The sequence below is a fragment of the Dipodomys ordii genome, unplaced genomic scaffold (genome assembly GCF_000151885.1).
Source record: "Dipodomys ordii isolate 6190 unplaced genomic scaffold, Dord_2.0 Scaffold11, whole genome shotgun sequence".
Taxonomy (NCBI): Eukaryota; Metazoa; Chordata; class Mammalia; order Rodentia; family Heteromyidae; genus Dipodomys; species Dipodomys ordii.
The window spans coordinates 16,183,712-16,198,870 of record NW_012267227.1 but is presented as its reverse complement, the minus strand read 5'-3'; the positions used below and the strand labels follow the sequence as shown (position 1 = coordinate 16,198,870).

At 45.5% G+C, this 15,159-nt stretch overlaps 1 protein-coding gene across 1 annotated transcript in view; it reads left to right on the top strand.

Annotated features, from left to right (window-relative positions):
- Stard9 (StAR-related lipid transfer (START) domain containing 9) overlaps nucleotides 1-15,159 on the top strand; it is a 78,751-nt gene that overhangs the window by 41,747 nt on the left and 21,845 nt on the right. The window contains exons 12-20 of the mRNA XM_013009986.1: nucleotides 181-390; nucleotides 586-683; nucleotides 1,787-1,864; nucleotides 2,528-2,599; nucleotides 3,963-4,142; nucleotides 10,196-10,247; nucleotides 10,517-10,654; nucleotides 11,643-11,725; nucleotides 11,855-11,958. Coding sequence (XP_012865440.1) covers nucleotides 181-390; nucleotides 586-683; nucleotides 1,787-1,864; nucleotides 2,528-2,599; nucleotides 3,963-4,142; nucleotides 10,196-10,247; nucleotides 10,517-10,654; nucleotides 11,643-11,725; nucleotides 11,855-11,958 — 1,015 coding nt within the window. The remainder of the gene's footprint in view (nucleotides 1-180; nucleotides 391-585; nucleotides 684-1,786; nucleotides 1,865-2,527; nucleotides 2,600-3,962; nucleotides 4,143-10,195; nucleotides 10,248-10,516; nucleotides 10,655-11,642; nucleotides 11,726-11,854; nucleotides 11,959-15,159) is intronic.

The window sequence follows — 15,159 nt, the reverse complement described above, 5'->3', positions numbered from 1 at the left end:
TGATGTAACTATCGTCCAGCGTTCTCATTTCAAACAGGGAGGAAACTAAAAAATTATGCTACTCAAACAATTCATCGCATGTGTTCAAAACATCCTGTCAAATGCACAGAGGGATCAGCAGTGGGATACTTAGGGCATTTACTTCATAATTTCTTCTGCTGCTTTTATTCATTTGTTAAGCCCAGAACTCCCAGATGTTCAGCAACTGCCGGATCCTCAGTAGTACAGCCAGCAATGGTGGTGACTGTGGCATCCCTAGCTCTTCTTCTGGGACCAGCAGTCGGGGGGCACCTTCCCAGAGATGGTCTTACATCCCATACCGGGATTCTGTGTTGACCTGGCTACTGAAGGACAGCCTTGGAGGCAACTCCAAAACCATCATGGTTGCCAGTAAGTGTGTGTGTGGGGTGGGGTCGGTGGGGCTGGAGCTGCATCCATGCTGGGGCTTAGTACTGTGCCTTAGGCAAAGCCCTGGCCACCTGAGCTCTTCCTTTCCTCAAGGGTCTCTCTACTGCATGCACAGCAAGCCAGTGGAAGGGTTGGAAAAGCTTGGTGTGATTTTTAAAACCTCCTTCTCTGCCTCAGCTGTGTCTCCTGCACATACTAGCTACAATGAGACCATAAGCACGCTGAGATATGCATCCAATGCTAAAAGCATCATCAACAAGCCACGGGTAAATGAGGTGAGAGGCAGTCATGGTTTGGTACAGTTTACACAAAGTTCTCTCTCCCCTTTCTATCTCTCTTCTCTCTCCCACCTCCCCTCTTCCCCTTTCTCTCTTTCCCTCTCTTCCTTCCTCTACTCCCCTCTCCCTCCCCCTCTCCTTTCTTTCTCCCCACTCTCCTCTTTCACTCTCCCTCCTCCTCTCTCCCCTTTTTGCCTCTCCCCTCTCTTTTCTCTCTCTCCATCTTTTCTTTCTATTCCCTCTCTTCTCTCTCCTTTCTCTTTTCCTCTCCCCTTCCCCCCTCTCCCCTCTCTCTCTCTCTCTCTCTCTCTCTCTCTCTCTCTCTCTCTCTCTCATTGATTTCTTTTTTCCCCCTTTGGTCAGTTGTGGGGCTTGAAACCAGGGCCTGGATGCTGTCCCTGAGCTTTTGCCCTCAAGGCTAGTGCTCTACCACTTTCAACAACAGGGCCACTTCGGTTTTCTGGGGATTAATTGGAGATAAGAGTTTCACAGACTTTCCTACCATGATCCTCAGATCTCAGCCTCCTGAGTAGCTAGAGTTACAGGCATGAGCCAGCAGCACCTAGCTAATGCCTGAGTTATTTAAGGCCATTCCTCTTAAGACAGATGGTATATTGTTGTCATTCAAAACAAGGTCATTTAAAAATGTATTTGTTAGGCCAGGTGAAGCTGGTAGCTCACCCTTGTAATCCTAGCTACTCAGGAGGCTGAGATCTGAGGATCATGGTTCAAAGTCAGCCCAGGAAGGCAAGGGCAGGTAAGTCCATGAGACTCTTATCAGCAATAAACCACTCAGAAAACTAGAAGTGGCACTATGGCTCCAATGGTAGAGCACTAACCTTGAGCTGAAGAGCTGAGGGAAAATGCCCAGCCCCAGAGTTCAAGCTCCACAACTGACCAAAAAAAAAAAAGTATTTTTTTTACTGCTTTATTGTTTTATTTCCCAGCTTTTATCTCCTAGCTAACTAAGAAGCATAAATATGAATATCTGTTGTTCTAGAAGGTACTATATTTAGCTTCTCCAAAGCTAATTGCATATAGAATTTATAGCTGTTTGGGGCCTTGTTATCAGCCAGTGGTGACTGAATTCTCTGTTTCAGGATGCAAATGTGAAGCTCATCAGAGAACTCAAGGAAGAGATCAAGAGACTGAAAGCCATGCTGTTGAGCTTTGAGCTGGTATACAGACAACAGGAATTCTGCCATATTTAAATGAGTCTCTTTCTTCAGCAACTTCATAGTATAGTATCTGGAGCCTGCTACATGCCATATTTTTAGCTGATACTTGTAGCACAAAGACAGGAGGAGGATGCCTTGGGATTCTTCTGTGGAGCTTCAGATGGGCTGGTCATCCCCTCCCTGTGTCCTCTTTTGTCCAGAAGGCCTTGCCTCAATGGCCCTTGCCCTCTGTAGGCAAACATAGGAAATGAGGTGCTAAAGGGATTTTACTTTTAGTTCTATTTTGTACAAATATGAAGCTTAATACTCAGGTTCCTAATTTACTTCTGATTTTAATGGTGAAATCTTCCTTCACAAGTGTAAGGGTGATGGGCTGGGAAGGTGGCTCAGTGGTAGAGTGCTTGCCTTGCATGCATGAGGCCCTGGGTTTGATTCCCCAGCACCACATAAGCAAAAAGGAAAAAAGTCAGAAGTGGTGCTGTGGCTCAAGTGGTAGAGCGCTAGCTTTGAGCTGAAGAGCTGAGGGACAGTGCCCAGGCCCAGAGTTCAGGCCCTATGACCAGACCCAAAAAACAAAAAACCAAAAACCCCACAAGTATAAGGGTGGGAATCTACCTGCAGTTCACACCAAGAAAACATCAAAGCACATCTCTCTTTGTGCAGAGGAACATCATTTCTTTGAACAATGAAAAGGATGAAAATCTGAAGGAACTAGTTCTCCAAAATGAATTGCAGGTGAGTGTGTTGAGTAGAACCAGTTATGCTTTACATCACCCTGGAAACAGTTTTGGTTTCCCTTTATATTCCCTAGACTAGAACTGCAGAAAGAGGGGATATATATATATATATATATATGAGTTTAAAGACCAGAGCCAGGTACCAGAGGCTCACACCTGTAATCCTAGCTACTCAGAAGGCTGAGATCTGAAGATAATGGTTCAAAGCTAGCCAGAGCAGTTAAAGTCTGTGAGACTCATCTCCAATTAACCGCACCCCCTCCTGAAAACCTGAAGTGGTGTTGTGGCTCAAAGTAGTAGAGCACAAGCCTTGAACAAAACAGCTCAAGGACAATGTCCAGGCCCTTAGTTCAAACCCCACAACTAATAACAACAAAAAAGAGTCTCATGGGGCTGGGAAGGTGACTCAGTGGTAGAGTGGTTGCCTTATATGCATGAGCCCTGGATTCAATTCCTCAGCACCACATAAGCAGAAAGCCAGAAGTGGCGCTATGGCTCAAGTGATAGAGTGCTAGCCTTGAGCTGAAGAGCTGAGGGACAGCGCCCAGGCCCAGAGTTCAGGCCCCACGACTGACCAAAAAAAAAAAAGAAAAAGAAAAAAGACTCTCATGAACTTTCCTGCCTGCTACCTTTGAACTGTGATCCCCAGATTTCAACCTCCTGAGTAACTAGGATTATAACTGTGAGCCACCAGCACCCAGCTGTTTCTTTTCTTTTCTTTTTTTTTTTTTGTTTGACTCCCCAGTATCACATACACAGCAAAAGCCAGAAGTGGTGCTCTGGCTCATGTGGTAAGGTGCTAGCCTTGAGCAAAAGAAGCTCAAGGACAGTGCCCAGGCTCTGAGTTCAAGACCCAGGAATGGAAAACAAAAAAAAAAAAAGAACTATAACTGAAGGCATTACATGTTTGGAAAGAAGGATCAGATGATAAAAGCAATCCCAAATGTGGATCACATCAAAATAAGCTTGGGAAGAGGGAAATTATAAACACAATAATCCCAATTAATTTTTTTAAATAATGTAAAGAATTTCAGGTTAGAGTTTCATCACTGGACCATAACACATTTTCTTTTTTTTTCAACTTAGAAAAACAGTGTATACCTATTGCAGAAAAAAATTAAAATGATCTTTATTGAGGGAACTTCTGTTTATATAAGAAACATTTACTGAAGAAAGCTCACAAAACAGAGATCTTACTCGTAGCTGGATGAGGTACCACAAGCTCTGTGAGGCTCCAGATGTAACCGTAGGATCATGAATCTTGAGAAAGCAGTACCCTGGGGATACACGTCAGCATGACCTCTAAAGTTCAGTCTGCTCTACGCACTGGATGTCTGAGGTTAGCTCTCATTCATCTACAGATGGACAAGCTAATTAAGGAGTGGACTCAGAAGTGGGATGACTGGCAAACCCTCATGGAACATTACAATGTGGACATCAGCAAGAAGAGGGCCGGGGTGCTCATTGATTCCAGCCTGCCACACCTGTTGGCCTTGGAGGATGATGTGCTCAGTACCGGCGTGGTGCTCTATCACCTGAAGGTGAGGGTGCTGTCGCACCGCTTTCCATCCCAAGCCACTGCTCGAGTGCAGGAGGGAAAATGTGAAAATGGAGTAGAAGGCTATAAATCAGCAATGATGTTTTTTAGTTGCTACTGTTGTTTTTCTAATATTTGCTTTTCTTCTCTGTGTCTTAATTTCCTCATTTCAAAGTAATAATGATGTTTCTTTTCTGGTCTTCTGAAGTGTAAGAGTACAGTCTTAGAGAGTGAAATCCTGACCACAAAATTACCATCCGCATAAGCAAGTCACCGTGGTGCATACCCATAGTCCCAGCTGATTGAGAGACGGAGGCAAGAGGATCACTTGTGCCCAGGAGTTTGAGGCCAGTCAGCATAACATAGCAAGACCCTGTTTCAGAAAACTAATACCATAAGCACTCCTAAACTATAAATGCAAGTTGCTAAATGATATTGGGATTCAAAAGACTAATAAGTTTTCTTCTCATGCTTTCCCATGTTAGCCCCCACATCAATAAAAACTGCATCTCCATCTAGGTGCCAGTGACTTATGCCTTAATCCTAGCTACTCAGGAGGCTGAGATCCTGAGGATCGCAATTCAGAGCCAGCCCATGTAGGAAAGTCTATGAGATTCTTATCTCCAGCTAACCTCTGAAAAGTGGAGTTATGGCTTAACTGGTAGAGTGCTAGCATTGAGAAAAACAACAGCAAAACAAAAACCAAAGAACAGAGCCAGGTCCAGAATTCAAGCCTCAGGGCTGGCACAAAAACCAAAAACCCTGCACCTCCCAGTTCTCCATCACTACATTCTACTGTAAAAGAAGGGAGAAAGTAGATAAAAGGAAGCTGCAAGCATGAGGGAGGGTTCAAAGAACTGAAGTGAGGACGTAAGGACAGAGGTATGTGTAGAAGAAAATAGAATAGAGTTAAGGCGCTCTGAACAAGACCAGTTTGCCTGGCTTTCATCACCTAGGAGCTAGGTTGTTGGTTTTTGTTGTTGGTTTGTTTTGAGAGAGGGTCTCACTATATAGCTCAGGCTGGTCTTGAACTAAAGATCTTCTTGCCTCTATCTCCCAAATTTTAGGATTACACGTATGTACCTTTATACATTTTAAGAGTTAATAATCCATGGTAGATACATACCCTGTCATCACCAAATATGTCCTTGTGTTAGAGGACAGTTCTGGTGGACTTGGCCACTGGGATGCTCCCAGTGCTCACTGAGAATTCAATTGTCATAATTGCCCCCAGATGACATTTAAAAGAACAAAGAAGGCATCAGTGGGGGATATCTAAAGTGGCTGTTATCCCTGGAGAAATCGGCTCTTCTCTGCTCCATGTGGAAATGAGAGCATAGCAAAGCTGTCTCTGTTCTTAGCTTTTAGGGAAGCTATCATAGACTGAACACGTGAGTTGCTCATTTTCTGGCACATTGGGAAAACATTGTGCAGAAAGTGGTTGTCTACTTTGGACTTAACAGATCTCAATACCCAAAGGTTACATAGAATCTTCCCTTCCTCAGAACCATAGGAAAAGAGTGAGGTCAGGAAGAGTCCAGATGAACATGATTACTGTCTGATAGAACTGATGGATGGGTTGGCTGGCTGTAGGGTGAGTGGGTGTTAGACAGGAGACCTCAGGGTGGCAGCAGAAGGTTGAGGGCCATGTCTGCTGAAATGAGCCCTAGCCTGGGGACAAGCGATGACTCCTCTGCATACAGAGGAATCCCACAGGGATTTGCACTTAGTGAACAGTGAGCACTTTGCTCCCTCCGTGCATTTCCAGAGCCCTGGGTGATGAGATTATAATCTGTCTCTAATCTTGGCACATTGGCATTTTATGTACCTGTTTTGTTTTCTTTAAACTCCTCTTACATAACTGTGTAGCAGTAATGCCCAAGATTCTGTGTTTATTTACTCACTTGACTACCAGCCAAACTAGTCCCTGGTAATGCCCTGGAAGCTGTTTTCCCATGGTTTGCCTTAGGAAAACAACCTGGGCAGGAAAAAGAGGCTGAAGGTTACTCACACCTGGCTTTTTCTTTTCTTTTCTTCTTCTTTTTTTTTGGGGGGGGTCCGGTTGTGGGGCCTAAACTCTGGGCCTGGGCACTGTCCCTCAGCTCTTCAGCTCAAGGCTAACACTCTACCACTTGAGCCACAGCACCACTTCCAGCTTTTTTCTTTTTGCTTATGTGGTGTTGAAGAATTGAACACAGGGCCTCAGGCATGCAAGGCAAGCCACTGAGCCACCTTCCCATCTTTCTTTCTTTCTTTCCTTTCTTTTTTCTAGTCCCGGGGCTTGAACTCAGGGCCTGGGCACTATCTCTGAACTTTTTGTGCTCAAGGCTAACAGTCTACCACTTGAGCTACAGAACTACTTCCAGCTTTTTCTGTTTATGTGGTATTAAGGAATTGAACCCAAGTCTTCATGCATACTAGGCAAGCACTCTACCACTAAGCCACCTTCTCAGCCCATGGCCTTCTCTTTTTCCTTCCTTCCTTCCTTTCCTTCCTTCCTCCCTCCCTTCCTCCCTCCCTCCCTCCCTCCCTCCTTCCTTCCTTCCCTCCCTCCCTCCCTCTCTTCTTTCTTTCTTTTTTCTTTTTGTCAGTTGTGGGGCTTGAACTCTGGGCCTGGGCGCTGTCCCTCAGCTCTTCAGCTCAAGGTTAGCGCTCTACCATTTGAGCCACAGTGCCACTTTTAGTTTTCTGAGTGGTTTACTGGAGATAAGAGTCTCAGGGCCTTTTCTGCCCGTGCTGGCTTTGAATTGAGATCCTCAAATCTAACCTTCCTGAATAGCTAGGATTATAGGCATGAGCCACCATGCTTGGCTGGCCTTTTCTTTTTCATACCTTCTAATTCTCCCTTCATGAAGAGGCTAAGGCCAGAGGGACAGCAAACACAGGTGGTCTTGCTTCTTGTTACTTGAGATATTGCACTTTTGTTGTTTTTTGTCTGCAAATCAACCATTGTGATATGCTCTAGTCTTCATCTTTTTGGGAAGACTGAGCCTCATCAGGACTGTCCCTATTGATGAGGACCCTCACAGGAGGATTCTGACCTCTTTTCCTTGAGTGGCTTATTTGCCAGTGTTTGTGGACTTCTGTGATCCTCAGCATCAAAGCAGGAAAGGCTGGTTTCTGGCAGTGTGTGTGCAGGCAGGGAAGAGAGGCTGTGGGGAACGAGGAGGCCAGACCTTATTCATTATCTCCAGGATTTTCTTTTTACAAGCCATGGTCGGGCTGCTCTTGCTACTGACAGTGAAGCCTAACAGAGAGCTCTCCCATCACTTTTAGCATGGCTCCGGGGAGGTGGTTGGCTGAGGCTGAAGAGGCAAAAGTGTAAGATCCAGAGATCGAAATTCTAGTTAGAGCACTTCTATTTGGAATGTGGGTTTTGTTTTGGTCTGGGCGATTATTCCCTGTGAGTTTCAGATTCCTTGCCTCTAAGAAGGAGACAGTTTAGAGTTGTTAAAGGATTGAATAAGGCTGGATGTGATGGTACATGCCTGTAACTCCAGTACTTGGGAGGCTCAGACATGAGAATTGTGAAATTCAGTCCTACCTGAGCTATGTAGTAAGACTGTGTCTCAAAACCCAATCAAATAAAGAAGATAGCCAGGCACCGATGGTTCACACCTGTAATCCTAGTACTCAGGAGACGGAGATCTGAGGATCACAGTTCAAAGCCAGCCCTGGCAGGAAAGTCCATGAAACTCTTTTTTTATTTTATTTTATTTTATTTGTGAACATACTGTACAGAGGGGTTACAATTGCATGGGCAGGATAATGCGTACATTTCTTACCAAGCATTGCAGCCTCCTCCTTTGTTTACCCTTCCCATCCCTTCCCACCCTCCCCACTCCCCCCCATGAAACTCTTATCTCCAACAAACCACCAGAAAAATCAGAAGTGGCATTGTGCTTCAAGTGGTAGAACTCTAAAGGCTAGAGCTGAAGAGCTCAGGTATAGCTCCCAGGTCCAGAGTTTAAGCCCTACAACCAGAAGGAGAAGGAAGAGGAAAGAAGGAGGAAGGAAGAAGGAAGAAGAAGAGGAGAAAAAAAACACTCAGCACTTCATATGATGAAAATATATTTACAATTTAGCATTTTTAATCAGGGACTCAGTGGCCCACACCTGTTATCCCAATTTGGGAGCTAGAGATTAGGAGGACTGTGGTTTGAAGCCCTCCTGTATAAGAAGTTAGGGGAAGTCCATTTTGGTAAACAAAACTGGGCATGCTGGTTCACACCTGGAGTCTCAGCTATGCAGGTGAAGGCCAACACAAACAGAAATGGGAGACCCTGTCTAAAAGCCAACCTAACGCAAAAAGGGATAGAGATGTGGCTCAAGTGATAGAGCACTGTGTAGCAAGTGTGACCAGAATCACTAATAATACAATAAATAATAATTTTAAGAGTAAGTAAATAAGCTGAGGGAAAATGAAGGAAAGGGTGACATTGTCCAACAAGAAATGAACTCTCGCCTAATTTATGAAACTGTAACCCTTTTGTAGATCACCTTTATAATAACCATAAAAATACATTAAAAAATAAACTTAGCCGGGCAGCCAGCCAGGGCAGGAAAGTCCGTGAGACTCTTATCTCCAATTAATCACCAGAAAACTGGAAGTGGTACTGTGGCTCAAGTGGTAGAACATTATTCACCTTGAGGGCTGGGAAGGTGGCTCAGTGGTAGAGCGCTTGCCTTGCATGCATGAGGCCCTGGGTTTGATTCCTCAGCACCACATAAGCATAAAAAAACAAAAAAGCCAGAAGTGGCACTGTGGCTCAAGTGGTAGAATGCTAGCCTTGAGCTGAATAGCTGAGGAACAGCGCCCAGGCCCAGAGTTCAGGCCCCATGACCGGACTCAAAAAAAAAAAAAAAAAAAAACACCTTGAGCTGAAGAGCTCAGGGGCAGCGTTCAGGCCCAGAGTTCAAGCCCCACGACCAAAAAAAAAAGTAAGCAATTTGTTGCCATGTCACTGCTTTCCTCAAATATGGTCTTAAATAGATTCCCTGAAATCCAAGAGCCAAAGATTTAGCTATTACTAACCTAGTAACTTATTACTAACTCCAGTTTCCTCCTCCTCTCTTGTACTCTCTTCCAGTTCTTTTTGATTCTAGAGGTGCTTTTCTCCTGCTTGTGCTTTACCCTTCTTAGAATCTGGTGTGTGTTATACTTCATCTGCAGACAAGAAGGTAACAGTCCTGGGTTTTCACAGATCTTCCTTAAGGAAAAAAAAAAGTCAGGTGCCAGTAGTTCATATCTGTAATCCTAGCTAAGAGGAGGCTAAAATCTGAGGATTGTGGTTTGAAGTCTGGAGGGCCAGGAAAGCTTATGAGCCATTTTATTTCTATTTAACCACCCAAAAACTGGAAGTAGAACCCTAGTCTTGGACACAAAAGGTCAGAGACAGGACCCAGGGCCTAAGTTCAAGCCTTGCTACCACTTGTCTCTGACAGTTACTGGATCAAATTTGGACCACACTAACCTTAGGCCTTCCAGACACCCATTTCCTCAGATAGGGAATTTCTGACTGATGACTGGCTGGCTGTTCACTAACTCCAGGCTACAGGAGGACAGAAAGGAGTTTGTCTGCAATTGTTGGATTTTTTTTTTCTTAATCTGTCATGGGTCTTGAACTCTGGGTCTGGGTACTGTCCCTGAGCTCTTTTGATCAAGGCTAGTGCTCTACTACTTTGAGCCACAGTGCCACTTCTGGTTTTCTGGTGGTTAATTGGAGATACGAGTCTCATGGACTTTCCTGCCTGGGCTGGCTTTGAACCATGATCCTCAGATCTCAGCCTTCTGAGTAGCTAGGATTACAGGTGTGAGACACTAGCACCCAGCTGATTGTTGGATTTTGATATCTTATTTTTGCCTCTCCCTTCCAGAGGCTCCCTGGGCTGTAGAGTGAGGGGCAGAATCAAAACAGCCTGGTCCAAAGAAGTGATTTAGAAAAGGTTGGGATGGGAAGGGGGATAAGAGGGGAAGACAGTGAAAATACTCAAATTCAGATTCTTGGTAGAGCTGGATCTCTTTTCATTTTTATTAAAATGGCTTTCTTCTCTTAGGAAGGGACAACAAAAATTGGAAGGATTGACTCAGACCAGGAGCAGGACATTGGTAAGTGACAGTGATATATAACAGATCTGACACCTGGTGGCAGTTATTCATTCCTAGAAGGTTTCTTCTGAGGAAGTTTTGAGTGGAGAGGAGTCAGCTTTCCTTGCTGCTGCTGGACTTAGACCTGGGACATGGAAGGCAGAAACTTAGCAGACTTTTTAGGTTTGGGTGGCTTCAGATGGTGCTTCTTCCTTTCTCTTGTGGTGGGAGATGGTGCAGATGTTGGATTCTGATCTCACAGACCCAAGTGACCACTACCCCTTCTGTAGTCCTGCAGGGTCAGTGGATTGAGAGAGACCACTGCACAATCACCAGCGCCTGTGGGGTAGTCATTCTTCGGCCTACTCAGGGAGCACGCTGCACAGTCAATGGCAGAGAGGTCACTGCCGCCTGCCGTCTGACCCAAGGTAGGACTGTCTGCAGCCCCTCTGCACCCAGAGACCTGAAGTTTCCTCACATGATCCTCTTCACCTAAGAATGGAGAATGACTCTCTGAAATTTGTACCTGTATTTTTTTTTGGTCGGCCGTGGGGCTTGAACTCTGGGCCTGGGCGCTGTCCCTCAGCTCTTCAGCTCAAGGCGAGCGCTCTACCACTTGAGCTACAGCGCCACTTCCGGTTTTTTTGTTGTTTATTGGAGATAGGAGTCTCACGGTCTCTCCTGCCCGGGCTGGCTTTGAACCGCGATCCTCAGATCTCAGCCTCCTGAGTAGCTAGTATGTACCTGTATTGTTAACTTTGTCCTTATGAAAGTTTCCTCATCTGTACAATAGGGATATTAAATAGGATCATTGTGAGGATTAAATAAGTCCTGCCTTGGCACGTAGTAAAAACATGTCATTATTACTGTCACTACTGTTACTACTACAGAACTCTTTCTGTATTTTGACAGTGAACTTAGATTCTTTCTTCCATGAAGCTTTGCCCAGCTACTCCAGCTGGAACTCAGCTTGCTTCCTCTTGGAGCGCAAAAGTCCCTTTTGGTTTATTTACTTCCCTGTGTGTGCTGGGATACTTATAGTTACTTCATACCAACTCAGCTAAATCATTGACTTGCTAAGGACATGACTTTATCTCACAGTATTTTGCACATAAAATTTAGCCTGCTGGCTGGGCACCGGTAGCTCACGCCTGTAATCTTAGCTACTCAAGAGGCTGAGATCTGAGGATCTCGGTTCAAAGCCAGCCCAGGCAGGAAAGTCCGTGAAACTCTCCAATAAACCACTAGAAAACCGAAAGTGGTGCTGCAGCTCAAGTGGTAGAGTTCTAGTCTTGAGCTGAAGAGCTGAGGGACAGAGCTCAGGCCCAGAGTTCAAGCTCCACGACTGACAAAACAAACAAACAAACAAAAACAACTTGGCTTGCTGATTGAACACTCATGTGTCTCCCATCACAGGAGCTGTGATCACGCTGGGGAAAGCGCACAAGTTCCGGTTCAGTCACCCAGCAGAGGCCGCTGTCCTGCGCCAGCGAAGGCAGGTTAGCCTGGCTGTGGTTTCTAGGCTGCTGCTGGCTTTGTTCTTCTTAGGGGAGAAGCTTGAGCTTTGACCTGTTCTGTTGGCTTGGGGTGATGGTAGCATCTTCACTGTGCCTTCCTCTTTGTGCCAGGTTGGAGAAGCTGTTGGCAACAGTGGCTCTTTGGAATGGCTGGACTTAGATGGAGATGTCACTGCTTCCCGGCTGGGTCTCTGCCCTGTGCTTTGGAAGGAAAGGTGAGAAGTATAAGTTTGTATGGTATGGAGCCTCTGCTTTGCTTTGTAGTCCATTGCAGCGTGGAGCAGAGAGGTGACTAGTGGGGTAGCCAATGTCTCAGTGAACTTTGCCTGAATTGACTTGGTTAATGATTATGGTTCGAATATGAAATGTCTCAGATTGTATGTTGAAGAATTGATCTCTAACTGATGGTGCTGTTTTTGGGAGTTTGGGAAACATTAGGAGGTGAGCTCTAGCTGGAAGAATAGATCACTAGGAGGATTGTATACTTGGAGGATTGTATTTTGTCCCAGGCCCTTCTCTATCCCTCTCCCTGCTTCTTGCTAACCTCACACTCCTCACCATGACATTCAGCTTTGACTCAGGCCCCACAGCAACAGGGCCAGCTGACCATAGACTGAAATCACTAAAATCAACCCGCCACTGCTCAAGCAAGTGGCAGATCTTGACACTGTGCACATAATGCTGGTTTAGCAGGCTAGCAGAGTGCATGAGTACAGGAGTTGTTGAGGCTTCCTCCCAGCTTTCAAGGGTACTCAAGGTGATTGGGCAAAGGAGTATATAAGAGTAGAGAAAAGCCAGGCACCGGTGGCTCACACCTGTAATCCTAGCTACTCAGGAGGCTGAGATGGGGATCATGGTTCAAAGCCAGCCTGGACCGTGAAAGTCTTATCTCCAATAAACAACCAGAAAACCTGAAGGGTCATTGTAGCTCAAGTGGTAGAGCACTAGCTTTGAGCTGAAGAGCTGAGGGACAGAACTCAGGCCCAGAGTTCAAGCCCCATGAATGACCAAAAAAAAAAAAAAAAGTAGAAAAACATGTACATTGTCATCAGGGCTCGCAGAGTGGATTTGTGGCAGTGTCTCCATGAGTCTCTCCTGCTCTTGGATGGGCTTGGCTCCAAAGCTTCCCTGTCCTGCTTTCTTTTTCCTTCCCCTAAGACACTTGCTCAAATGTGTGGGTCTTGGATCCATGAGCTATCAAATCATCTCACAATCTCCTTCCCAGGGAACAACTGCTCTGCCAGTTCTCCCCATCTACTTATTTCACCCATGTGTCCTTCACTGACTGAAAAATTATAATTCTTTCTATGACAAAGGTGTACTTGCTTCTAAAAGCTAGATAGTATTTCAGGCTTTGTGGGCCATATGGCCTCTGCCTCACCTACTCATCTTTGCCAGTATGGCCCCCAAGCAGTACTTGGTAATGCATAAACAAGTAGGCGTGGCTATATTTCTGTAAAAATATATTTACAAAAAGAGGGAGCAGATCAGATTTGACTCCTAGACTACTACATAGTTTGTGGACCTTCATTTTGATACTCTGTGATTTCATTCTACAATTCAAAATGATGTGTTAGTCAGCTGTGTGTTACTATAACAAAATACTTGAAATAACCAGCTTACAAAAAGGAAAGGTATATTTTGGTTCACAACTTTGGAGGTTTCAGATGATGGTCAGTTGGCAATGTTATTTTTGCAGCTGTGACAGCAGAACAGATCATGGTAGGAGTATATGGCAGAGGAAGCCTTCACCTCAGGACAGCAAATATTGAATTAAAAATGGAAGTGGGGGGCTGGAAAGGTGGCTCAGTGGTAGAGTGGTTGCCTCACATGCATGAGGCCCTGGGTTCGATTCCTCAGCACCACATAAGCAGAAAAAGCCAGAAGTGGTGCTGTGGCTCGAGTGGTAGAGTGGTAGCCTGGGGCTGAAGAGCTGAGTTCAGGTCCTATGCCCAACCAAAAAAAAAAAAAAGGAGGGGACAGGGTTTCCAGTGGCCTAACTTCTTCCACTAGGCCCCGCCTCCTAAAGATTCCACTGCTTCCCAGTAATACCATGACTGGGCCCAAGCTGTTGACACATTGGCCTTGGGGGACATTGATGGTCCATAATATAGTGAGTGGTAGGCTGAAAAGAATTTAATTCCTCCAAGCAAATGTCTCATACTACTTGAGATCTGGTTCTAACATCAAGCCAGTAAGGAAGCCTTGCCAAGCCTTCCTCATGATGGCCTGGGAGAGGAGTAGAGGTGAAGTAGGAGTAGAGGAGTAGAGTAGAGCTAGGCAAAGTAAGCCTAATTCTGGATTTTTGGTTAGCCTCTCGAAGAATCTGATCTTCCCAGATACTCCCATCCCCACTCTGAAGTAGCCATGCAGTTGAGTGGGCTCTTTTACTTTTTATTTTTATTCGTTTATTTGAGACAGGATCTTGCTATGTTGCAAGTTAATTTTGAACTTCTGGGCTTTAAGCAATCTTCCTGCCTCAGTCTCCCAAATAGAACTATGTAGGAGTGTGCAACCATGCCAGTTATATGCAGTTAGCTTTTTATTTTCTTGGTGCCATCCTGGGCCTTGAACTCAGGGCTTAGTCGCTGTCCCTGAGCTCTACTTGCTCAAGGATAATGCTCTACCATTTTGAGCCACAGAGCCACTTTCAATTTTCTGGTGGTTAGCTGGAGGTAACGGTCTCATGGACTTTCCTGTCCAAGCTGGCTTTGAACCATGATCCTCAGATCTTTAGCCTCCTGAGTAGTAGCTAGGATTACAGGTATGAGCCACTAGCACCCAGCTGAATCTAAAACTCTTTTTTTTTTTTGGGGGGGGTCCGGTTGTGGGGCCTGAACTCTGGGCCTGGGCGCTGTCTCTCAGCTCTTCAGCTCAAGGCTAGCACTCTACCACTTAAGCCTGAGCGCCACTTCCGGCTTTTTTCTTTTTGCTTATGTGGTGCTGAGGAATCGCACCCAGGGCCTCATGCATGCAAGGCAAGCGCTCTACCACTGAGCCACCTTCCCAGCCCTGAATCTAAAACTCTTTAAGCCCTATTCTATCTCTCTTCCTGGGACAAGCTGTCTTGGGGTCTCCTGTGAGACACAGGTCTGACACCATATACATTCGCAATTCAGCACAGCTGCGTCTCATGGCCAGGTGGTGGGACTGTCTGCTTACAGTTCCAGGGAGGGAAGTGGCCCCGCCCTCCCAGCACCCCCTAGTTTTCCTGCCTGATGTTTCTGTAGCTTTGCTATACTTAGGAGTTGCCCACACTTTTTTAGCTAAAGCCTTTTTGTTTTAGGAACAAAACTTCTAGATCTTTTGGTACCTTTTAAAACACATCTGTTGCCGGGCGCTGGTGGCTCACGCCTGTAATCCTAGCTACTCAGGAGGCTGAGATCTGAGGATCTCGGTTCAAAGCCAGCCCGGGC